The 24,974-nt window shown below is 42.6% G+C and overlaps 1 protein-coding gene across 1 annotated transcript in view; it reads left to right on the top strand.

Moving 5' to 3' along the window:
* LOC114669329 (zinc finger protein 729-like) overlaps positions 1–24,974 on the top strand; it is a 119,656-nt gene that overhangs the window by 75,248 nt on the left and 19,434 nt on the right. The window contains exons 8-9 of the mRNA XM_051921747.1: positions 1,072–1,732; positions 9,794–10,004. Coding sequence (XP_051777707.1) covers positions 1,072–1,732; positions 9,794–10,004 — 872 coding nt within the window. The remainder of the gene's footprint in view (positions 1–1,071; positions 1,733–9,793; positions 10,005–24,974) is intronic.

Below are 24,974 nucleotides of genomic sequence, written 5' to 3'. Positions count from 1 at the left end.
CCACCACAGGTGCCAGGGTATGTTTACAAACTAAGGAGCGATACTTGTCAGACATAGAAGACCACCACAGAAAGAACAGCTAGAATGTACACAATTGAAAAGAACCTCTGAGAACAGACCAGAAACTAAACACAAGGAGACCAATACTAGACCACAAAAGAACAAAATATGCATGGGCTAACCAACAACCCAAGACCACGAGTGAGAGCATAAACAGACTGTTCAATGCTTTAAAAATATTCCAAAAGGTAGAAGCATACATTTTAGGCAGAAGAGGAGGCTGTGGCAAGGCGACCAAATGCCAACAAAACTTCAGCGATACACTGAGGTGAAGGCCGGGCCTTTGTTAAATTACCTCAGGTGGTGGCCACAGTCGGCGATGTATTTGAGAAGTTGATGGGACTGGGGGCCAAGCTCCTTTGACGCTATTCTGAAGGTAGAGGGTGAAAATATTTAACAAATAAATTAGGGGAACTCAAAAGACAGAGGAGCCAGGGCAGAACCCCAGGAAGAACATGAAAAGCTGAATGTTATTTTCTTTGTTGCTCTTTCTTCTATGTTTTCCAAGGTCTCTTTATCCTTCACACTTGAGATAGCAAACATGCACAGAAAAACGGTAAAACTATAAAAATGAAAGAGTTGAAGTTTTCTTGTTGGGTTTATATGAACAGGAATAAGCTGGAGGGTGGCACGGTAGCGCTGCTGCCTCGCAGTTAGGAGACCTGGGGTTCACTTCCCGGGTCCTCCCTGCGTGGAGTTTGCATGTTCTCCCCGTGTCTGCATGGATTTCCTCTCACAGTCCAAAGACATGCAGGTCAGGTGCATTGGTGATTCTAAATTGTCCCTAGTGTGTGCCCGGTGTGTGTGTGCCCTGCAGTGGGCTGGCACCCTGCCTGGGGTTTGTTTCCTGCCTTGCACCCTGTGTTGGCTGGGATTGGCTCCAGCAGACCCCCGTGACCCTGTAGCTAGGATATAGCAGGTTGGATAATGCATGGATGGAATAAGCTGATCTGCACACTTTGTCAGTATCACACAGTCCCTTACACTGTTGATTGTCACGTCTTTTTGCAGATATACAGGAGGGTCCCAGCTTTTCATCAACTCTGTCACTTCAAGACAGACCACAAGAAACAGTGCATGATGAAAATATGAAGGAATCGACAAAATCTTCTAAAAGCCAGTCTCAGTACAAAGACAGTCAGTGGAATCCTACAAGGCAGAAGCCATACAGCTGCTCTGAATGTGGAAAACGCTTTTTAAAAAGCAGCCATCTCAAGAACCACAAAAGAATTCATACTGGAGAGAAACCGTATTTCTGTTCTGAATGTGACCAAAGATTCTCCAGCAGCAGCAATCTTGCTACCCACATGAGAACTCACACCGGTGAGAAGCCATACCGCTGTTCTGAATGTGGCAAAGGATTCTCTAGAAAAAATCATCTTGAGAAGCACAAAGGAATTCACACGGGTGAAAAGCCGTATTGTTGTTCCGAGTGTGGAAAAGGATTCTGTTCTAAGAGTGGTCTTAACACCCACCTGAGAACTCACAATGGAGAAAAGCCACATTTCTGTACCGAGTGTGGTAAACGATTCTCTAAAAGGAACCATCTTGAGACTCACAGGAGAATTCATACGGGAGAGAAGCCATATTGCTGTTCTGAATGTGGCAAAAGATTCACTGTCAGGAGCAACCTTAACCAACACATGGGAACTCACGCTAGAGCAAAGACCTAGTAAAGAAGAAAACATCCGACAAAAGATTTCACTCTCAAGTGAGTGAGTACTTGGTGCTCAGAAAGGTGAAGCAAACAAAGGGTACAGTCCGAGATAGGCCTGACATGGCGCAAAACAACATTAGATGGGTCATTAGATGCTCTGCCAATTAATATTGCATCATATGAATGGCAAAAGGAGAGATTATTAGGAACAATCTAAGACCAGGCTGCAAATATATGGGAATTAAAGTTACAGCTGACCATCAGGAACGTCAAGATTGAGAGCGAGGGTCTCTCCTGGTCTGACAGCACACCAAACCCGTTTGGAGAAGTCAAACCCAAGAGACAAAAAGAAACGCTAAAACTTAGAAAATGTCGATTCTACCAGACTGAGGTAGATCCAGGAACTCCTCTGTCTGTGAGGTGGTAACAGCTGAACCATTGTACTTCAAAAGACGCTAGAAAAATCAGAGACCCCCAGCAACCAGACCTCCGAAAGAGTTATGGATAAAACGAGGAGATACTGGTCAGCTCGGACACAGCAAACCTAATGAACAGAAATATAAACTGTTAAATAAACGCAGATGAGAGACGCTTGACTCCCATGTGAGAAATCGGTGGGGAGGCAAAAAGTAATACCGGGAAGTTCAAATACACGGCTTTACCACACTTTTAACGGTAAAATATCTTTCTAAATGTTTCCATTTGTTAAACTTTGATTTTTTTCTTAGAATTCAAATAATTTTATGTAGGTCTCAATTATATGATTGTTTTCTTTGTATCTTTTCCTTGAAACCTTATTAATCCTAATGGTCTTTATTCTCCACACCTCTGTTTTGTTTCGTGTGAGCACCTCAATTTTGTGGCACCCTTTCTACCACATAGTAATCTATGGCTAGGGGGGAGATGGTCCTGGAAGTCACAAGACTGTGGATGAACTCTAAAGTGTTACGATCCACCAGGTTGACAGAACTCAAAAGAGGCATCGCCCCCCCCCCCCCCCCCAAATAAAATGAGGCCAATGGAGGGCTAAAGACATTGCCTTGCAAATCTTAAACAGAGTTGTGGCCTGCACATTAAAAAGAGAAAAAGGGAGAGGGGCACTGTGAAACCCCTGGCAAACGCAAAATCGCAAAACAGACACCATTTGACTTATTATAAAATTGTTCAAAAACTGAAACCAAGGAATCTATCTGGTTTGTTCAAATCAAATTAAATTCAGAAATTTCAATAAACTAAAGATTAAAATGGAAGCGATGATTAAAAATGAAGATCTAAAAGAGAGCCAGCCCAACATGACCACATGCCAGTGCCAACCCTCTTGGGCTCTTACAGTGCATCCAGAAAGTATTCCCAGCACATCACTTTTTCCACATTTTGTTATGTTACAGCCTTATTCCAAAATGGATTAAATTCATTTTTTTCCTCAGAATTCTACACACAACACCCCATAATGACAACATGAAAAAAGTTTACTTGAGGTTTTTGCAAATTTATTCAAAACACAAAAACTGAGAAATCCCATGTCCATAAGTATTCACAGCCTTTGCTCAATACTTTGTCGATGCCCCTTTGGCACCAATTCCAGCCTCAAGTCTTTTTGAATACGATGCCACAAGCTTGGCACACCTATCCTTGGCCAGTTTCACCCATTCCTCTTTGCAGCACCTCTCAAGCTCCATCAGGTTGGATGGGAAGCGTCGGTGCACAGCCATTTTAAGATCTCTCCAGAGATGTTCAATCGGATTCAAGTCTGGGCTCTGGCTGGGCCACTCAAGGACATTCACAGAGTTGTCCTGAAGCCACTCCTTTGATATCTTGGCTGTGTGCTTAGGGTCGTTGTCCTGCTGAAAGATGAACCGTCGCCCCAGTCTGAGGTCAAGAGCGCTCTGGAGCAGGTTTTCATCCAGGATGTCTCTGTACATTGCTGCAGTCATCTTTCCCTTTATCCTGACTAGTCTCCCAGTCCCTGCCGCTGAAAAACATCCCCACAGCGAGATGCTGCCACCACCATGCTTCACTGTAGGGATGGTATTGGCCTGGTGATGAGTGGTGCCTGGTTTCCTCCAAACGTGACGCCTGGCATTCACACCAAAGAGTTCACTCTTTGTTTGATTGGTGGATTGCTGCAGAGATGGTTGTCCTTCTGGAAGGTTCTCCTCTCTCCACAGAGGACCTCTGGTCACCTCCCTGACTAAGGCCCTTCTGCCTTGATCGCTCAGTTTAGATGGCCGGCCAGCTCTAGGAAGATTCCTGGTGGTTTCGAACTTCTTCCACTTACCGATGATGGAGGCCACTGTACTCATTGGGATCTTCAAAGCAGCATAAATTTTTCTGTAACCTTCCCCAGATTTGTGCCTCGAGACAATCCTGTCTCGGAGGTCTACAGACAATTCCTTTGACTTCATGCTTGGTTTGTGCTCTGACATGAACTGTCAACTGTGGGACCTTCTATAGACAGGTGTGTGCCTTTCCAAATCAGGTCCAGTCAACTGAATTTACCACAGGTGGACTCCAATGAAGCTGCAGAAACATCTCAAGGATGATCAGGGGAAACAGGAGGCACCTGAGCTCAATTTGGAGCTTCATGGCAAAGGCTGTGAATACTTATGGCAAAGTTGCTTTCTCAGTTTTTTTATTTGTAATAAATTTGCAAAAACCTCAAGTAAACTTTTTTCACGTTGTCATTATGGGGTGTTGTGTGTAGAATTCTGAGGAAAAAAATGAATTGAATCCATTTTGGAATAAGGCTGTGACATAACAAAATGTGGAAAAAGTGATGAAGCGCTGGGAATACTTTCTGGATGCACTGTACATCTGTCCTTGTTGTGTTCTGCTCTCCTTTTAATGGATTTGAATCCAAGTTCACCCTTACATCATTCATTGGCCCTACTGTTAATGTCTCTTGTGGCTCACTAGAGTCGCTAATTACACCGAGATCCTCACGCTAACCTGCAACAACATTTATTTCTAGAGCACGTTTTCATACAAATGATGAGCTCAAAATACTTGACAAGATGAAAAGAGAAGAATATAAAAATAAGATTAGGCAATACTACGTAACAAAAGAATAAAGTAATGTCCGATGGCCAGGAGGACGGAAGTGCTGGTGAAAGAAAAGAAAAACAAAATCTGCAGGGGTTCCAAGGCCATGAGACCATCCAGTCCTCCTCTAGGCATTTTACTGAACATCCGTGATCTCAATCAGTCCTCGTGGCGGAGTGGTGGCTCTGAGGTTAGGGATCTGCACTGGCAATCAGAAGGTTGCTGGTTTGAATCCAGTAAATGCCAATAGGGACTCTGCTCTGTTGGGCCCTTAACCTGCAATTGCTGAGCGCTTTGAGCAGTGAGAAAAGCGCTATATAAATGCAAAGAATTATTATTATTATGGTTTTCAGGCATCACATGGAAGAAGTTGATGATGATGATGATGATGGTCATGTGGACCTCGGGTGCTTTGATCGGGTGGCGGTGGCACAGATCGGCACCACAGAAAAATAACCGCAGAGAAAGTCGGGGTTAGTACAGATTGTGGAAATATGATTAAAAAATAAAATAATTATTAAATGCATATACAGAATATCAGGGTTACATTAAAATTAAGCAACGAGAAAGACCTGTTAAAATAATGACTTTTTATCAGTTTTTTAAAATGTTCCACCGTATTAGCCTGGAGAATTTCTATCGGTAAACTCGTATTCCAGATTTTAGGTGCATAACAGCTGAAGGCCACCTCACCACTTCTTTCAAGTTTAGCTCTTGGAATAAAAATAATAAATCTGGTGTGAAAGGTGCCAGAGAGAGACTGACAATGGAGGCACAGGTAAAAATAAAAACAATTTCCTTCCACTCGGGGGGTCCTCGGCTACAGCACAGTCCCACAAAGCACCACACCAAACCAAATAAAAATATTCTTCTTTCTCCATTCCTCCCAGGCGGTCCTGGTCCTGGTCCTGGTCCTGGTGCTGGTGGTCGTCATCATCCTCCTCCTCGAGTAGTGGCTGCAGGCTCTCCTCATAGCCCACCCAGAAGTGCTTCAGGTGATTCAGGCTGCACATCCAGGTGTGGCTGACAGGCTCATTAAGCTGTGGAGCTCCTCCTGGTGGTGGCCACGGAGCCCAACAGGTCTGAGCCCTGAAGTCCCACGCCTGTGGCCCTGATGTAACCCAGGAGAACTGCCACCATGCATTCCGGGGGGACGTAGTGTGCATCCTATGGCTGCTCCCCCAGATCCAGTGTCAAAGCGTTGTCCACCGGCCATCCACCCCAATGTATAAAAATGTAAAAACGGTTCAACTGGAGTAAAAACAATCGGCTCTGTTTAAGTAGCCATCATTTGACGTGATGCAGAAGATACAGTATAAACTGTGGTTTGGGGCTTTTCCATCTCCTGATTCTTTGGTGTCTGCCTTACCTGTCAGTACACCAAGAAGACGAGGAGTTTGAAAAATGGCTCGACAAGATGGCTGAGCTCTTTAATACTCCTGATTGCATGTGTTATAAGTGTCCTGAACAAGCGGCACCAGGGTGCTGCCCATATTCTGTGTACCCGTCACCGCAGTACCCCTCAGCCCCTGGGCTGAGCAGGTGCCCGGCCAGGATGTGATGCACTTGGTGAAGTCGGACTCCACTGTGCAGCTGGAAACATTTTTTAAGAAGAGATGGAAATACGTGATCTGCCCCAGTAGTGCCGTAGCGTGGCAAAATGACGCCTGGTGCCGAAAGGGGAACATAAGCGCCCTTCGCCAATCAAAATGGACACAACAAATTTATGGTATTCACAAAGAAAATATTATTTTTGAATTGTATTTATTTACATAAACAAATGACAATTTTGATAAAATTTAATACAATATCTAAAAAAAAAGATTCGGGGACAGAACAAAATTCGGCCGTGTGTAACGTTAAAACGCTTTGCGCCCGATCAGGCTGAATCAAAATCTAATTATGTTCAAAGGAGCGTGCTTGGAACTCAAGACATCAAGTTTCATCGAAATCCGTCACATTGTACTCCTCCAACTTCCCCACACATGCGTAGTGTGATAAAGACGCTGTATAGCGCCCGACCCGGCACAGACTGACACAGAGGCACGGGTAAAATCCAATCTCTTCACCTGTGGGGCACAGCACAGACAATACACAGTCCCAAAAACACTTTACTCAACACGGCACCAGCACTCCTCCCAGGCAACCTCCTCCTCTTCCTCCTGATTCTGGCTCCCGAGTGGTAGTTGCTGGCCCTTTTTATAGCCTCTGATTGCACTTCCGGTGTGACGGATGGCCGGGACGCCCCTTCACCACATCTGCCAGGGGGACAAGGGTGGGAAGCCCAGTATCTTCCCCCCCTGGACGCTAGATGGCAGCCTCCCTGGGTTGCAGCGGTGCCTCGGACTCCCCCAGGGCTTCATGGGGGTTGGAGTTCTGTGTAGCTCTGTGGGGTTCCGCAGGCGTCACCAGGGGGTGCTGCAACAGGAGCGGCTGGCCCCATTTGGGCACTGGTCTCACCTTACCCGGAAGTGCAGCTGGATGTCACTGTCACTACCCGATCTGCGCACACATGCGCACAAAGACAAGCCGAGGTGTGCACAGCCATGCTTCCCCTTGCACGTCAACATTACGCCATAAAAGCTGCTTCGTTTATTTTGCAGGATGAATATTTTCGTTATGGTAAACTAATGTGGAACTAAAATGAATAAACCGTAATGTTAAGTTGTGAATCGGCATGCACAGTTCAGATCGGGCCGTGACCGTAAACTGTTTTTTTTTGTTTGTTTTTTTTTCCATTAAGCGCATGCAGTGTGTGTCACTACCTGGTTCCTGTTGCCGGCCTGATCTGCGCGCACGCGCGTGCGTAATGAAAGGCTACGTCATCGCACACTTTACGGTGCTGCCCAATCTGTTTAACGCAGGCGTGAACACTTTACGGCATGCTAGGCTTTCAATATGCTTGCGCGCGCAGATCGGGTAGCGACAGTCACTAATCAACCACCTGGAGCACTTCGATGAAAGGGAGCCAGCGGCCAGAGTCGGGTGGAAGAGAGAGGAGTGTGCTGACTCAGTGCTTGGAACTGTGTTGTGGCTGGAGGGATTATGGGGAAGACGTGCCCTCCAGCTGAAGAAAAATAAAAGATTTGTTTGTTTTATACGTGCCTCCTGTGTCAAGTTGGGCGCACTATAGCGCCTTTCTTACACCGGGCGGAGCTGTATAGTTCTCCGGGCCGCCTCGGGGACCCATGCAGCACTCCCTGGCGGCCATCCCAGATCCCAACAGGGCTGTGGAGAACTCCATCTCCCATGGAGCCCTGCAGGAAACTGAGGCACCATCGTCAGCCAGGGACACTGCCACCCAAGCGCCCTGGGGGAGGTACTGAGGAGCCCATGGTTGCTCCCCCATAACATATGTAGAGGGGGCATCCCGGCTGCCCACCACAGTCCTTATAACACACTGGTGAGGCCTCATCTTGAGTCCTGTGTGTAGTTTTGGTCTCCAGTCTGCAAAAAGGACATAGCAGCACTAGAGAAGGTCCAGAGAAGAGCAACTCGGCTGATTCCAGGGTTACAGGGGATGAGTTAGGAGGAAAGATTAAAAGAGCTGAGCCTAACACTTGCATTAAGTTTAGGTCTTGTTAGGTTTTAATTCACAATTGGAGGTCTGAAAATCGAAAGCCCACCTTTATGAGAAGGATTTAGGAGTCATAGTGGACTCGACACAATCAACTGACAGACAGTGTTCAGAAGCCATTAAGAAGGCTAACAGAATGTCAGGTTATATAGCGCCTTGATGTGTGGAGTACAAGTCACAGGAGGTTCTGCTCAAGCTTTATGAACACACTGGTGAGGCCTCATCTGGAGTACTGGGTGCAGTTTTGGGCTCCAGGCTACAAAAAGGACATAGCAGCACTAGAGAAGGTCCAGAGAAGAACAACTCATCTGATTCCAGGGCTACAGAGGATGAGTTAGGAGGAAAGATTAAAAGAGATGAGCCTAACACTTGTATTAGGTTTAGGTCTTGTTAGGTTTTAATTCGCAATTGGAGGTCTGAAAATCGAAAGCCCACCTTTATGAGAAGGATTTAGGAGTCACAGTGGACTCAACTGGCAGACAGTGTTCAGAAGTCATTAAGAAGGCTCACAGAATGTCAGGTTATATAGCGCCTTGATGTGTGGAGTACAAGTCACAGGAGGTTCTGCTCAAGCTTTATAACACACTGGTGAGGCCTCATCTGGAGTCCAGTTTTGGGCCCATCAGACATAACAGCACTAGAGAAGGTCCAGAGAAGAGCGGCTAGGCTGATTGAGGGCTACAGGGGATGAGTTAGGAGGAAAGATTAAAACAGCTGAGCCTTAAGGAGATTAAGAGTAGACCTGATTGAAGTGTTTAAAATTCTGAAGGGAATTAGTCCAGTGGATCGAGACGGTGACTTTAAAATGAGTTCATCAAGAACACGGGGACACAGTTGGAAACTTGTGAAGGGTAAAGTTCACACAAACATTAGGAAGTTTTTCTTCACACAAAGAACGATAGACACTTGGAATAAGCAACCAAGTAGTGTGGTGGACAGTAAGACATTGGGGACTTTCAAAACTCGACTTGATGTTATTTTAGAAGAATTAAGTGCATAGCACTGGCGAGCTTTGTTGGGCTGAATAGCCTGTTGTCATCTAGAGTGTTCTAATGATGTGCAAAGCAAAATTGTTTATTAACATTAAAAAAATTACAATATTTTCAAAAAATTAACAAAATATTTGAAAATGCAAATACACGACTCAGTTGTGCGTTGACATAGTAGTGGCGCGTGTGTCGTTTTGTCGTCATTGTTATTTTACTGAGGACTGCACTTTCCTTTTCAATAATGTGGCTGTGATTGTAAAAGACGATATGAACACGTTTCAACGTGCAAGTTGTTTCCAAAATCATCAAAAGTAAAGGGAAATATCTATAAACGTTTTACTAATTTTGAGTGATATTAATGTTTTTATTGATTTTTTTTTTTTTTTTCCACCTTGTCGTTGATCGGTGCCTGGTACTGGTGCACAGTTCGCATCACCCTCCATGCTACGGCTCTGCTCTGTCCTCCAGTGCTGGTCAGCTTCATGTTGTGTCCACTTTGTTTCTCACTGATGGTCACTCCAAAGGATTTAAAGCTGCTCACCCTATCAATAGCATTCCCTGTGATTTAGATGGTCATGTGGTCCACCTTCTGCTTCTTCAGGTCTTTGCCCAGCTCCATGGTTTGCTAACATTAAGGCCCAATTGTGTCCTTAATCAGGAGGTGGACCTCATCATCTCTGTAAGACATCTTAAAATTGTTAGCAATCCGCACACTGACGGTAGTTTATTTGTAATAATATGGTGGGGTCTGTGTTTTAACATGCAGTCATAGGTGAATGAGGACTACAGGAGGGGAGTTGGCATCAAACCTTGAGATCCCATCCAGATAAACTCTCCAGTGGTGCCCAGTGCCAGTCACTCCACACTATTCTGTCTCCAGCACTAACACACATGCAGGTGACCTGGTGCCACACATGAAAGCCCAACTCTCATTGACCTACCAATGCCCGGCCTTCACTGCAGTTGTTCTTGTACCCTTGAGTAACCCTGTGGGCAAGAAACCAGCAATCTTCACCCCACTAGATGCCCTTTTATTATTTGAATCACTCTAAATAACAAAGCATTGAAAATATAAAATAGCACAAAAAATGCTCACCTCAGAAAGCTTACAAAAGTAGTGCAAATTAGAGTGAAAACCACACATCTGGCAACCCTGAAAACAATTGTGGTGAAACAAACTGATGGGACCGATTAAGCGTTGGGGAACCTCCCCGTATACTGGGCATAAGTTCCAGTCACAGCAAATAAGGACAAAAATCAGGTACATTTGACAAGATGTCAGTGGAGTCACAAAGCTTTTATTGAGGGACAAATAAAATGAACGGAGATCGAAGGAGCCGGGGATGACGTCTTGTCAGTGGGTAAGGGACGGAAATGAGGTGATTCCAAGAAGCTGGAAAAGCGCGTTTCTGTGTTATGAGGAGATCAGTGCGTTTGTCGAGGTACGGGCTTTCTATTCCTTTCTGTAGAAAATTGGGATTAATAAAGTTATCTATCAATCTATCTATCTAATCCTGCCTACTATACCAAAATCTATATCTATTATACAGTGCCTTTTATCTATCTATCTATCGATCTAATCCTGCCTACTATACCAATATCTCTCTATTACACAGTGCCTATCTATCTATCTATCTATCTATCTATCTATCTATCTATCTATCTATCTATCTATTATACAGTGCCTTTTATCTATTGATCTAATCCTGCCTACTATACCAAAATCTATCTATCTGATCCTGCCTACTATACCAATATCTATCTATCTATCTAAAAGGAGAGAAGAGTGCTAATAGCAGGTATCGGACCCCCATCTCTGGTACTATCACGCACAATCGAGCCAGCTGAGTGTCCCCTAATCCACACGTGTGTGGCACAATGCATAAACGGCCTTTTTAAAGGGTGGCACCGATGGCATCACGCAAGCATGCTCTCCGGGGAAACTGCTTTGCCAACAGCTGATGCAAAAATCACAAAATGGCACCACAAAGAAGATACTAAAAAAAAAAAATGACAAGTTAGTTTGGAACCAAAATAGGACGACAGAAATGACTTAATCAAAATTTGTCGGGCCTCCTAAACCCCAGAACAGCCAATAAGAAATCCCAGAAAGTCCAGGAAAGTGTAAAATTAAATAAATCAAGATAGAATACCAAGTCACAAGAATGACAGACTGGATCAGACTGCGATAAAAAGACAACCCTTGTCCACATGAAAAAGTCCAAGCTTACGGAGGAGAAATGAGCGCCGATTGTATTTGGAGAACTCCAGTTCTAATTGTTAGCCAGGTTCGTTCCTGAATATTTCAATTCTCCTCCACCAGAGCAGTGATGGTTAAGCATGAAGACTTCTGGCTCTTGAAGTCAAATCTCATTTCTTTGGTCCTTGTGACGTTCTGAGTAAGATTATAGCAAACAGCCCACTTGATCTCAGTCATGGCTTTTGTCGTCCGGAGATAAGCGTCCTACCAGCAGTGGTGTCATCCGCATACTTGATAATGGAGCAGTGGTCACTGTGCTGTGTGCGGAGGAAAACGTGAAGGAAATGAATGAAGGAGGAGGAGGAGCTGATAGAGTGTCACCGCACACGACGCACCACCTGGATTGGGATCTGAATGCAGCGGGTGACACTTGAAGGAAGGACCTTTGAAAAAGTGTCTTATAGTATGACTGTCTGAAAGATTTAAAAGAATGTGCTGAATCCATGACGGTCACGGAGTGCGAGTGAATAGAAATGAGTCTTTAATCTCGTTTTGAATGGTAGGCAACTCCTTTATGTGACGAGGTAAAGAGTTCCACAGGCGAGGAGCAGCAGCTGTCCCCTTAGTTTTACACTTGGTACGAGGGACAACCAGAGACAGCTGACCAGAAGATCTAAGCACTCTGGATGGCTGATGTAAAACACACAATTCAAATAAATAGGCAGGAGCAAACCCGTGTAAAGATTTAAAAACTAGCAGCAAGATTTTAAAATCAATTCGAAAACTGACAGGCGGCCAGTGTAAAGAAGCTAATATTGGAGAAACAGAATCCGACTTTCTTGCCCCAACCAGAAAGCGAGCGGCAGCATTCTGGGCCAACTGTAACCTGTGTGTCAGGGATTTGTTAATCCCAGAATACAGCGAGTTGCAGTAATCGAGGTGAGAAAAGATAAACGCATGAGTAGCTATCTCAAGATCCCTAGAAGATAAAAAAGGCTTAATCTTACCTAATAGACGAAGTTGGAAAAAGCAACTCTTGACTACAGAATTTACTTGTTTCTGAAAAGAGAGGTTACTGTCAAAGGTAACACCAAGATTGCGGACTTGAGGTTTGGAAAAGACAGAGAAAGAGCCGAGAAGTCCAAGACCAATTTGGGCTTTAGCTGATGGACCCACTATCAGCACCTCCATTTTATTTTGATTTAGGTCAAGAAAATTATTAGCCATCCAGGATCTTAGTTCAGAAAGACAGTTGTGCAGTTGACTCATTGCAGAGTTGCAGATGGGAATATAAACCTGAGTATCATCAGCATAGCAGTGAAAAGAAATGTTACATTTCCTAAAAATAGATCCAATAGGGTGAAGGTATATAGAGAATAAAATAGGATCCCTGAGGAACACCACATTTAAGAGGAGCAGTAGACGAAAAAGAGGAATTTAAAGTCACTGTTTACCAGTTAGTTATGACCTGAACCAGTTAAGAGCAGCCCCTTCAAGCCCAACGAGATGTTCAAGCCACAACAGCAATGTCTCATGGTCAACAGTGTCAGCGGACAAGTCAAGGAGGAGAAGGACTGGAGCGTCACCTGAGTCAGTAATAAGAGAGATGTCATTGAATACTTTCAGCAGGGCCGTCTCAGCACCATGATAACGCGTAAAGCCAGATTGGTAGACCTCAAATAAATTATTGGAGTTAAGGTGATCAACCAATTGATTATAAATAATTATTTCTAATATTTTAGCCAGAAATGGCAATTGGGAAATTGGATGAAAAGTGGCTAAAACTCCAGGATCTAATTCTGCCTTTTTTAGATGGGGACGGACTGCAGCATGTTTAAAATATGAGGGCACAATTCCCAAACTAATAAAATTATTGATGATGGGTAGTAGAGGTGGGCCCAAAACATCAAAGGCTACCACTAAGAGGTGTAGTGGTACAACATCCAGAGGACTGGGGGCTGGTTTAAGGGGGTCAATAGGACTTTTGAACTGTGAAAGTGAGACAAGATCAAAGAATTCTAAGACAATACAGTGATTAACAGTAGGAAGTTCATAGTCAGTTTGAACAATGCCAAAGCGGATTGTATCAATTTTACTGACAAAGAATGAAAGAAACTGATCACATGAATGAACAGTGCTATTAATTTAAAGTAATACACGTAAGAAGCAAAAATGTGAAATTTGAGTACACAATGAGAGCTCTGTGACCTTTGGAGAAACACCCGAGTGTCACAGTGAACTCGTCACAAGCAACCGCCAGGCAGTTCTCAGAAGCCATCAAGACGTCAGTTTATATGTATTAGGGATTTTTTTTTTTTTACTAATATATTGCACTTCTATGTGTGTGATATGATTTATGTGGATTTTCAGAAAGCATTTGAGAAGGTGCCACGTGAAAATTTGAGCATGAAACTAGCGGCGTGTGGACAAAAAAAGAACCTGAAGGATCCCTAGCAGTGTTACTATGGTGTACGCATGCGCCATCTGTGGTGGAGCGTGAGCAGAGCGGACTGCCCCATACACACACACACACACACACATATACCGGTCTTTCACTTATATAGGTCTAACAACAGTTTATATTGTGTGTGTGTGTGGAGTACAAGTCAAAGAACGTGACGGCTAAGCTACACAAGGCCCTAATGAGGCCTCACCTAGAGTGCAGTGTTCAGTTCTGGTCGCCATATTACCAAAAAATACATAACAGTGCTGGAAAAAGTCCAAGGAAGAGAAATCAGGCAGATTTGGGACTGAAAGGTCTGAGCTGTGAGGAGAAGCTTTTCAGTTACAGCAAACGGAGATTAAGAGGAGAGCTGATTGAAGCCTTTCAAATTGTGAATTGCTTTAATGCAGTGGATAAAAGACCATTAAATACATTCTGCGCCAAGAGCACAAGGGGGCACAGCTGGAATTGCTCGGATTTCGCGCAGTTTTTTTCTTTTTCAAATGCATGGACCCGGTATTGTAGTGGAGAGTTAGACCTTTGGGGACCTTCAGATCCCAGTGAATAGGATGGGTAAGCTTGATTGCACGTTTTCGACACAATTTTCTACCATTCTAATAAGCCGTCATAAATGAAAACATACCTTTCTTTATTCAACTCACGGCAGCTTTTCATAAAGCGTTCAATGTTATTGTCACTCAGTGCGTTTTTTTTTTTTACTACAAGCGCCACTCACAATAAACCGATCAGCCCTCCAACTGACAGCAGGCAGCGCACGTGTCCAGAAAACCGCGCATGTCCGTTAAAACTTCACGCGCCGCGTTCTGCCGTGTGACGTCATCAAGAGCGACGAAAATGAAGCCGGCGCGCGCATCGAGTCTCTCTCGCTTTATGAGCGGATCCGGAGGCCGCTGTGTTCGCGACTGTAGACTCTCGCTGTTGAGTGAGGCGGCGTTTTAAAAGGTCCCATCACCCCTGAGGTAGAAGGTAAGTGACCCGAGTGTGGCAGTTTTTTTTTTTTTAAAGTTAGTTAAAGTTAAGGCACGAGATTTAAATCACCGGCAAGCGGAGTGCTAAGGAGTCTGCTCGACTGAATGTGCCGGACACTCGCCATTCTTTGTAGTCTGTCTGCGGCCCACCACACTTACTCTTTTTTTTTTATTTTATTGGTATCGTTATTATTTTAATGTGTAGCAAGAGCAACTGCACCAAATGGAAGCTTGTCGAATTTCAAGTGCCTAACACCCCGCCATTCTTTGCCGTGTATTCCCTCAATCGGAGTCTATGAGCTCGAGGAGCAAACTGCGCTTTGATTGCTGCTTTTCCTTTTTACTTAGCATGGTAAATAAATAACGTAATAAACACCCGGGAACCATTGTGTTTCAAATAAAAAGGGAAAACGGGGACACGGCGTCCTTCGGCTCGGAGAAAAGAGTCAATTAGCGCTTTGAGTACTGAGAAAAGCGCTATATAAATATAATGAATTATTATTATTAAATGTGTCTGCACGATTTAGGGTGCAGCGAAAAATGTGAACAGTTCGCTAATGTCAGCCTCGTTGTTTCCTCGGAAGCATCAAAACTCAAGCGAATGCCAATATTAATTCTTGCCTGATTCTATAAAAGTCATGAATGCCCATTTGAAGAGACAATTTCATTCTTTCCAATTTAATAATTTTTTTAATTTTAATAATTGCATTTATATAGCGCTTTTCTCACTACTCCAAGCGCTCAGCAATTGCAGGATAAGGGCCTCGCTCAAGAGTCCAACAGAGCAGAGTCCATCCATCCATCCATCCATTTTCCAACCCGCTGAATCCGAACACAGGGTCATGGAGGTCTGCTGGAGCCAATCCCAGCCAACACAGGGCACAAGGCAGGAACCAATCCTGGGCAGGGTGCCAACCCACCACAGGACACACACAAACACACCCACACACCAAGCACACACTAGGGCCAATTTAGAAACGCCAATCCACCTAACCTGCATGTCTTTGGACTGTGAGAGGAAACCGGAGCGCCCGGAGGAAACCCACGCAGACACGGGGAGAACATGCAAACTCCACGCAGGGAGGACCTGGGAAGCGAACCCAGGTCTCCCAACTGCGAGGCAGCAGCGCTACCCACTGCGCCACCGTGCCGCCCCAGAGCAGAGTCCCTACTGGCATTTACGGGATTCGCACCAGCAACCTTTATAGAAGGAAAAAAAGTTTATACATTAGGCATAAATAGCCATGAAAGTAATTTAATAGCTTCTAAAACATTACGATTAAGAATAAATTAGAATGTTAAGCAAATAAGATATGTCAAGCAAATGGTTAACTAAAAAAATCAGTCATATTGCATTATTTTTTAAGCTTGAAGCAGAATTACCAGTATTAAGAAGGGAAGAACAGAATAGAAAGAATATGATGCACAGAAACTACCCAAGGACAGAAGAAGAGGGGACCAGGACATCTGTGTTCGAAGGTTAGGAAGCTGAGGAATGATACCAATGACAAAATGCGGGAAAAATGGTCAGGGTAGGCATGTGAGAAGCCAGCTGGAATAGTGAGTCAGCAGAAACAGCAAAAGGAAGATGATGTAATGTATGGAAAGTAGAATTAGTGTATTCCTGTATTAGCATAAATAAATCTAGACAAATATATAAGCATTAACCTTAGTGTAGATACTAATGCAAGTCAGGATTGCCAAGTAAATGATTTAAATAAAAGCACATGCCATATTTTTTTATTTATTTTTTTAAAAGGTTAGCTTTGACCACCAGATAGGCTAGGAAGGGAAAATGACGAGTGGAAGCCCATATATGGAAGAAGGGCCTTGGCTAGTGAAAGAAATGAGCAAAACAGAAAGTAAAATTAACAATAGACAGTGAAAATACCGGATGGGCCAGCTGCAGGCAAAGTCAGGAGATAATAATGGCTCCCATGGGAGCTCAAGGTATCGGCTGGACAGGAACAGAGAAAAAGAGCAAAGGAGCTAATCGGAGTGATCAGAAATGACTATATAAGTTTGGAGTCCGGAACTGTTCAGGGCTCAGCTCAATTTGGCCGTATTGGGTTGAGGCCGTGTTATTATTATTTATGGTTATTTTATTGCAATTAAACTATAGACTGTGTTTGCCTATCCTGAGTCCTAATAGCCTTCATTTCAGGTAAAAAGCCTTCTGGTGACAATTTTTCGCCACGACACCTTCTGATTGCCATTGCAGATCCCTAGCCTCGGAGCCACCACCAGTTTAAGATATTACATCACGTTGAGCTACGAGACTTGTAGGTGGGTAGAAAATGTATTGATCCCAAAGGAAATTGTTACAGCAGGAGACAAGAAAGAAAGATAGTGGAAATTAGAATTTATCAATAAATGCAGACAGAGGCCATTTATCTGTTCTCATCCTCTTAGATCTGAGTGCCGCATTTGACACCATTGATCATAATATTCTTAGAATCGCCTTAGTCAATGGGTAGGCCTCTCTGGCAGTGTCTTAAATTGGTTTGAATCCTACCTGGCAGGGAGAAAATTCTTTGTTAGTTGTGGTAATTATAACTCAAAGACACATGATATTCTATATGGTGTTCCACAAGGCTCTATCCTGGGTCCACTGCTCTTCTCAATCTACATGCTTCCATTAGGTCAGATTATCTCAGGGCACAACGTGAGCTACCACAGCTATGCTGATGACACACAGCTGTATTTATCAATAGCACCTGATGACCCCAAATCTTTTGATTCACTAACACAATGTCTAACTTGTATCTCAGAATGGATGAATAGTAACTTTCTCAAATTAAATAAAGAAAAAACCGAAATCTTAGTGATTGGCAATAATGGATACAATGAGGCTATTAGAAATAAACTGGATGCATTAGGATTAAAAGTCAAATCGGAGGTAAAAAGCTTAGGGGTAACCGTTGATTGCAATCTGAATTTTAAATCGCATATTAATCAGATCACTAGGACAGCATTTTTTCACCTAAGAAACATAGCAAAAGTTAGACCTCTTATATCATCGAAAGATGCAGAGAAATTAGTTCATGCGTTTGTTTTCAGTCGGCTAGATTACTGTAACGCACTCCTCTCAGGACTACCCAAAAAAGACACAAATCGTTTGCAACTAGTGCAGAATGCAGCTGCTAGAATCCTTACCAGGAAAAGAAAATCCGAACACATTTCTCCAGTTTTGATGTCACTACACTGGTTACCTGTGTCATTCAGAATTGACTTTAAAATTCTGCGTATGGTTTATAAAGCCTTAAATAATCTCGCCCCGGCTTATATATCGGAATGTCTGACGTCTTATATTCCAAATCGCAACCTCAGATCCTCAACTGAGTGTGTGCTTAGAATTCCAAGAGCAAAACTTAAAAGAAGTGGTGAGGCGGCCTTCTGCTGTTATGCACCTAAAATCTGGAATAGCCTGCCAGTAGGAATTCGCCAGGCTAATACAGTGGAGCACTTTAAAAAAACTGCTGAAAATACATTACTGTAACATGGCCTTCTCATAACTTCACTGTAATTTAATCCTGATACTCTGTATATCTAATTCATTATAATAACTATTCATTCAAAATCTGTACTAACCCCTACTCTCTCTTCTGTTTCCTTTTCCGGTGTCCTGTTGGTGGTGGCGTGTGCCACCACCATCTACCCAAAGCACCATGATGTTCCAACAATGATGGATGGATTAAAAGCCAGAAGTCTGTATGACCATCAGCATCAAGTGACTCCGTGAAAAACCCGAACTACAAAGAGGACTATTTCATTTATGTTAGGTAGAATGCCCAAAGGGGACTGGGCGGTCTCGTGGCCTGGAACCCCTACAGATTTTATTTTTTTCTCCAGCCTTCTGGAGTTTTTTTTTGTTTTTTCTGTCCACCCTGGCCATCGGACCTTACTCCTTTCTATGTTAACTAATGTTGTCTTATTTTAATTTCTTATTTTGTCTTTTATTTTTTCTTCTCTTCATTATGTAAAGCACTTTGAGCTACTTTTTGTATGAAAATGTGCTATATAAATAAATGTTGTTGTTGTTGTTGTTATCAGAAGCTCCAGGGAAAGAACGAGCAATATATAAATAACAGCCCCCTAAACAAACCTAAGGACTTCTGGCTGGGATATTTTAGAACTGCCGTAATTAATAACAGAAAAGCACAAACATATAAATAAAATAAAAAAAAAAAGTATGCTAATAATGTACCAGCGCAGATTAGAATTATCTAGAAGATTAACCGTGTAGGTATTAACCAAGTATAAAGTGATGGAATAATGGAAAGTTCTTGAATGGCCAAGCCAGTCACCTGATTTAAATCCAATTGAGCAGGCCTCACATTTTAAGGGGACAAAATGAAGATGGCTGCATTAGAGGCTTGGCAGGGCATCAGCAGTGATGATGCCTGTGATTCTTCAAGCAGTCATTTCATGCATGGAATATTCAACAAAGTATTAAATATGACTGCTTTAATAGAGCCGCCATTGTTATGTCCAAACATTATGGTGCCATCACCTGCCAGAGTAGTTGTGTTTTAGGTCCCAGGTGCCAGTTTGCTTTGCCAAGGTATAATACGCCTAATCAGCTGGCATTTAACTTCCCCCTGTCTGTAACCCATCACCAATGGAGTGCTAGATAGATGGAGCTTTTCTTGTTCCCCGGGGAAATTTGGATTTTCACAGAATCTCGATAAATATGTGTGCACACGCACTATAGTCTGACAACAAACACATTTATTTCTAGAGCACGTTTTCGTACAAATGATGGAGCTCAATTTGCTTTACAAGATGAAGAAAGAGAAGCTGATAAAAAGGAGAAATATAAAAATAAGATTAGACAAATAGTGAGTAACAAAGAATAACGTACGGTTCAATGGCCAGGAGGACAGAAAAAACAAACCGAACAAAAAAAAAAAAATCTGCAAGGGTTGAGGGGCCATGAGACCACCCAGCCCCCAGAATTACAATATAGGAAGAAAATTAAAAAAGAGAGTCAGTCGGTGCACGTCAGGGGTCCACATGGCTTTCTTTGGGCTCAGTCTGACAGCTGTGCGTGTCACATGACCACCGCAAACCCCAATGCCAGGCAGGCCGGCCTGTTCCAGATGGTTTTCTTTGGTTTAATTAGAATATTCATGAGGGTCAGTTATCTTTATTTGGCTCCTCCCTTTTGATCATTTTGCTGTGAGCAGGTCTGTTCAGACAAGTGAAATATACAAGGTCACAGTGCAAGTGAGTGACAACAACAACATTTATTTGTATAGCACATTTTCATACAAAAAGTAGCTCAAAGTGCTTTACATAATGAAGAGAAGAAAAATAAAAGACAAAATAAGAAATTAAAATAAGACAACATTAATTAACATAGAAAGGAGTAAGGTCCGATGGCCAGGGTGGACAGAAAAAACAAAAAAGAAACTCCAGAAGGCTGGAGAAAAAAATAAAATCTGTAGGGGTTCCAGGCCACGAGACCACCCAGTCCCCTCTGGGCATTCTACCTAACATAAATGAAATAGTCCTCTTTGTTGTTCGGGTTTTTCACGGAGTCACTTGATGCTGATGGTCATACAGACTTCTGGCTTTTAATCCATCCATCATTGTTGGAACATCATGGTGCTTTGGGTAGATGGTGGTGGCGCACGCCACCACCAACAGGACACCGGAAAAGGAAACAGAAGAGAGAGTAGGGGTTAGTACAGATTTTGAATGAATAGTTATTATAATGAATTAGATGTACACAGTATCAGGATTAAATTACAGTGAAGTTATGAGAAGGCCATGTTAAAATAATGTGTTTTCAGTAGTTTTTTAAAGTGCTCCACTGTATTAGCCTGGCGAATTCCTACTGGCAGGCTATTCCAGATTTTAGGTGCATAACAGCAGAAGGCCGCCTCACCACTTCTTTTAAGTTTTGCTCTTGGAATTCTAAGGAGACACTCAGTTGAGGATCTGAGGTTACGATTTGGAATATAAGACGTCAGACATTCCGATATATAAGCCGGGGCGAGATTATTTAAAGCTTTATAAACCATAAGCAGAATTTTAAAGTCAATTCTGAATGACACGGGTAACCAGTGTAGTGACATCAAAACTGGAGAAATGTGTTCGATTTTCTTTTCCTGGTAAGGATTCTAGCAGCTGCATCCTGCACTAGTTGCAAACGATTGATGTCTTTTTTGGGTAGTCCTGAGAGGAGTGCATTACAGTAATCTAGCCGACTGAAAACAAACGCATGAACTAATTTCTCTGCATCTTTCGATGATATAAGAGGTCTAACTTTTGCTATGTTTCTTAGGTGAAAAAATGCTGTCCTAGTGATCTGATTAATATGCGATTTAAAATTCAGATTACAATCAACGGTTACCCCTAAGCTTTTTACCTCTGTTTTGACTTTTAATCCTAATGCATCCAGTTTATTTCTAATAGCCTCATTGTATCCATTATTGCCAATCACTAAGATTTTGTTTTTTTCTTTATTTAATTAGAGAAAGTTACTATTCATCCATTCTGAGATACAGGTTAGACATTGTGTTAGCGAATCAAGAGATTTGGGGTCATCAGGTGCTATTGATAAATACAGCTGTGTGTCATCAGCATAGCTGTGGTAGCTCACGTTGTGCCCTGAGATAATCTGACCTAATGGAAGCATGTAGATTGAGAAGATCAGTGGACCCAGGATAGAGCCTTGTGGAACACCATATAGAATATCATGTGTCTTTGAATTATAATTACCACAACTAACAAAGAATTTTCTCCCTGCCAGGTAGGATTCAAACCAATTTAAGACACTGCCAGAGAGGCCCACCCATTGACTAAGGCGATTCTTAAGAATATTATGATCAATGGTGTCAAATGCGGCACTCAGATCTAAGAGGATGAGAACAGATAAATGGCCTCTGTCTGCATTTACCCGCAAGTCATTTACTACTTTAACGAGTGCAGTTTCTGTGCTGTGATTTGTTCTAAAACCTGACTGAAATTTATCAAGAATAGCATGTTTATTGAGGTGCTCATTTAACTGTATAATGACTGCCTTCTCTAGAATTTTACTTAAGAAAGGCAGGTTAGAGATGGGTCTATAATTTTCAAGAGCAGAGGGATCGAGATTATTTTTCTTGAGTAGGGGTTTAACTACCGCAGTCTTAAGACAGTCTGGGAAGACCCCCGTATCTAATGACGAATTTACTATGTCAAGAACATTATCAATAAGCACGCCCGATACTTCTTTGAAAAAATTAGTTGGTATTGGGTCAAGGGCACAGGTGGAGGGTTTCATTTGAGAAATTATTTTATGTAAATCAGGTAAATCTATCCTAGTGAAAGACTTTAATTTGTTTATTATGGGGTACTGGGGTTTAGGAGGATCCTTAGTGTTGGGGAGATATACTATGTTATTTCTAATATCATTAATTTTTTGATTGAAAAATACAGCGATAGCCTCACAGGTTTTACTGGAAGTACTTAGGAGGCATTCCTTTGAGTTACCTGGGTTTAACAGACGATCAATCGTCGAAAATAAGACTCTGGGATTACTAGCATTGTTGTTTATAATCTTAGAGAAATAGCAGCGCCTCTCAAGACGGACTGTGTTATTGTATTCTGTTATTTTAACTTTTAATATTTCATAGTCAATAGTTAGTTTAGTTTGACCGGACCAAAACATCCAAATCACAATGCAATAAACAATTCTGACGGTTTTGGCAGATTCTGGTGCTTTTATGCACTGTCTCAGAATGAAACAACTATTTATTTTAACAAACTAATGTTTAATTGTGCACGCAGGTGTTCCTCTTTATCTGTGAATAAGCTCATTAAGGCTCCCATTAAATTGGGTTCACCAATGAAAGTTCAGCTTCATACTCACTCAGACACACCCCTTTTTTAATAGACTTTATTTAGGGAAAAAAAATTCCTGAAAAAAAAGAAAGAAAATAACACCCCTACTGCCACACAGATGTGGGACAAGACACAGCTTCTTCCTGTCCTCCCTCCCTCTTTCAAATCGCTGGCATTCTATACATACATACATACACACACACACAAACACACTCTTAAAACCCCTTAATCCAATGGACTCACCATTTAAGCTGAACCACACAGATCTCTGGGTAATATTCTCTAAAGGGTAGACTCGCTTGTGACGCGCAGTTCACATGCAAGCCCACGCTCAGGGATGTGTCGGTGTGTTTAACAGGTGACATGTCTGGTTTCCTTTTGCATTCACAAATTTTCATGTTTTGTGATACTGTTTTATAACAAAACTAGCTGTCCTCCGCGGCTCCGCTCGCGTAGCAGTGAAACACAACAAAGTTTAAAAATCAATAAACCAACGCGTATTGCTAGATAAGCGGAGGCAAGGAACACAAAATGCAGAGGTTAGACTGACTGGAATGGAATTGAGGCTGGCGCGTGAGTGAGGAGGGCCCTGTCTGGCTCCCCACTCGTGACGTCACGCTTCCCCTTCCCCTCGGCCTCTGTCTAGAATTAGTGAATATATCGCTCCTGCACGCATACTGAGTGCGATAAGCGAACTCGCAAAATCAACCGTAATGTTAAAGCAAATTAATGAAAAAAGACCCAATCTAAATCTGTTAAGTAGTTCTCTCGTGAAGATGTTGGATTTTTTTATATTTACTAGTGGGCTTTGTCCCCCAGCTTGCTTCGCTCACCAACCCCCGGGTGGGCGCTACGCACAAGCCTCTTAGCGGTTCGTATGTATGTACAATTTAAACAGATTGTCATGGGAATTGTTACATATACATAATAGAACTATTTTACATTACAGCAAGTAATTAACCATTTTTAAAAAAAGAGTAAAACGTAATAAATTGAAAAAAAGTTGTTTCATGTTGCGTTAGAGATATTTGTTGCATTATACGATTTTGTTCTGTTTGGCTTTGAGATTGAAACATGCAAATACTTGTTAAATTTACACTTTGACTGTTAAACTTCAGTAGAAACAATTTTTTGAATTAAATTTTTGTCAATATCACATTGAATTTTGATTCTGTATTTGGACTTTCATGGCGGCGCAGTGGGTAGCACTGCTGCCTCGCAGTTAGGAGACCCGGGTTCGCTTCCCGCGTCCTCCCTGCGTGGAGTTTGCATGTTCTCCCCGTGTCTGTGTGGGTTTCCTCCCACAGTCCAAAGACATGCAGGTTAGGTGAATTGGCGATTCTCAATTGGCCCTAATGTGTGTGCTTGGTGTTTGTGTGTGTCCTGTGGTGGGTTGGCATCCTGCCCGGGATTGGTTCCTGCCTTGTGCCCTGTGTTGGCTGAGATTGGCTCCAGCAGACCCTCGTGACCCTGTGTTCGGATTCAGTGCGTTGGAAAATGGATGGATGGATTTGGACTTTCATCGTGACAACGCAACGTATAACTGGCTGTGAGTGAATTTTGTTTATTTCTCTCTAATAAATAAAGTGACTTTTTTTCAAATGTTTGTCCCTGTGATTTGTTAATTGTCATAGCAAAAGCTATTCTTATGGAGACTTTTTATTACGAATGGCATATCAAGATCTCCTTTGGTGTCTGTTATCCCCTGAAGATGTACTACATTACCTTTCTTGCATACATCCTTCTTTCAACAGTAATTCAGCCAGTGGAAGACCAGACTTAGGTATTCTTTGTGAGATTGTAAGTTGATGTTTTCATCTTCCGCACCATCACCACCAGCTGTTTCAGCAGAGTCGATTGATACGCAATTAACCAATCCACAATTTTCATGTTAATTCGTTTGAGTTCGTTTCTCTGTGCTAGGATTGCCTGTGTACTCATTTCTTCTGTTGATAACCCTTCAGGATGAAATTCTTAAATAAGATTTGGACATAAGTCTTCTTTAATTGGGAACTTAAAGTGAGGAAAATGTAAAAATGTATAAGAGCTTAGAGAGCGGGAACTGAGTCTGACTAAAGCATTCACACCAATGAGAGGACTATGTGCGTGGTTGAATATGGTTGAGAGGAGGGCAGGACTTGAATATGAAAATATATATATATACCAGTAACAGCGCACTGCACG

Source organism: Erpetoichthys calabaricus (genome assembly GCF_900747795.2).
Source record: "Erpetoichthys calabaricus chromosome 1 unlocalized genomic scaffold, fErpCal1.3 SUPER_1_unloc_22, whole genome shotgun sequence".
Taxonomy (NCBI): domain Eukaryota; kingdom Metazoa; phylum Chordata; class Cladistia; order Polypteriformes; family Polypteridae; genus Erpetoichthys; species Erpetoichthys calabaricus.
This window is presented reverse-complemented; position numbering and strand designations above follow the sequence as displayed.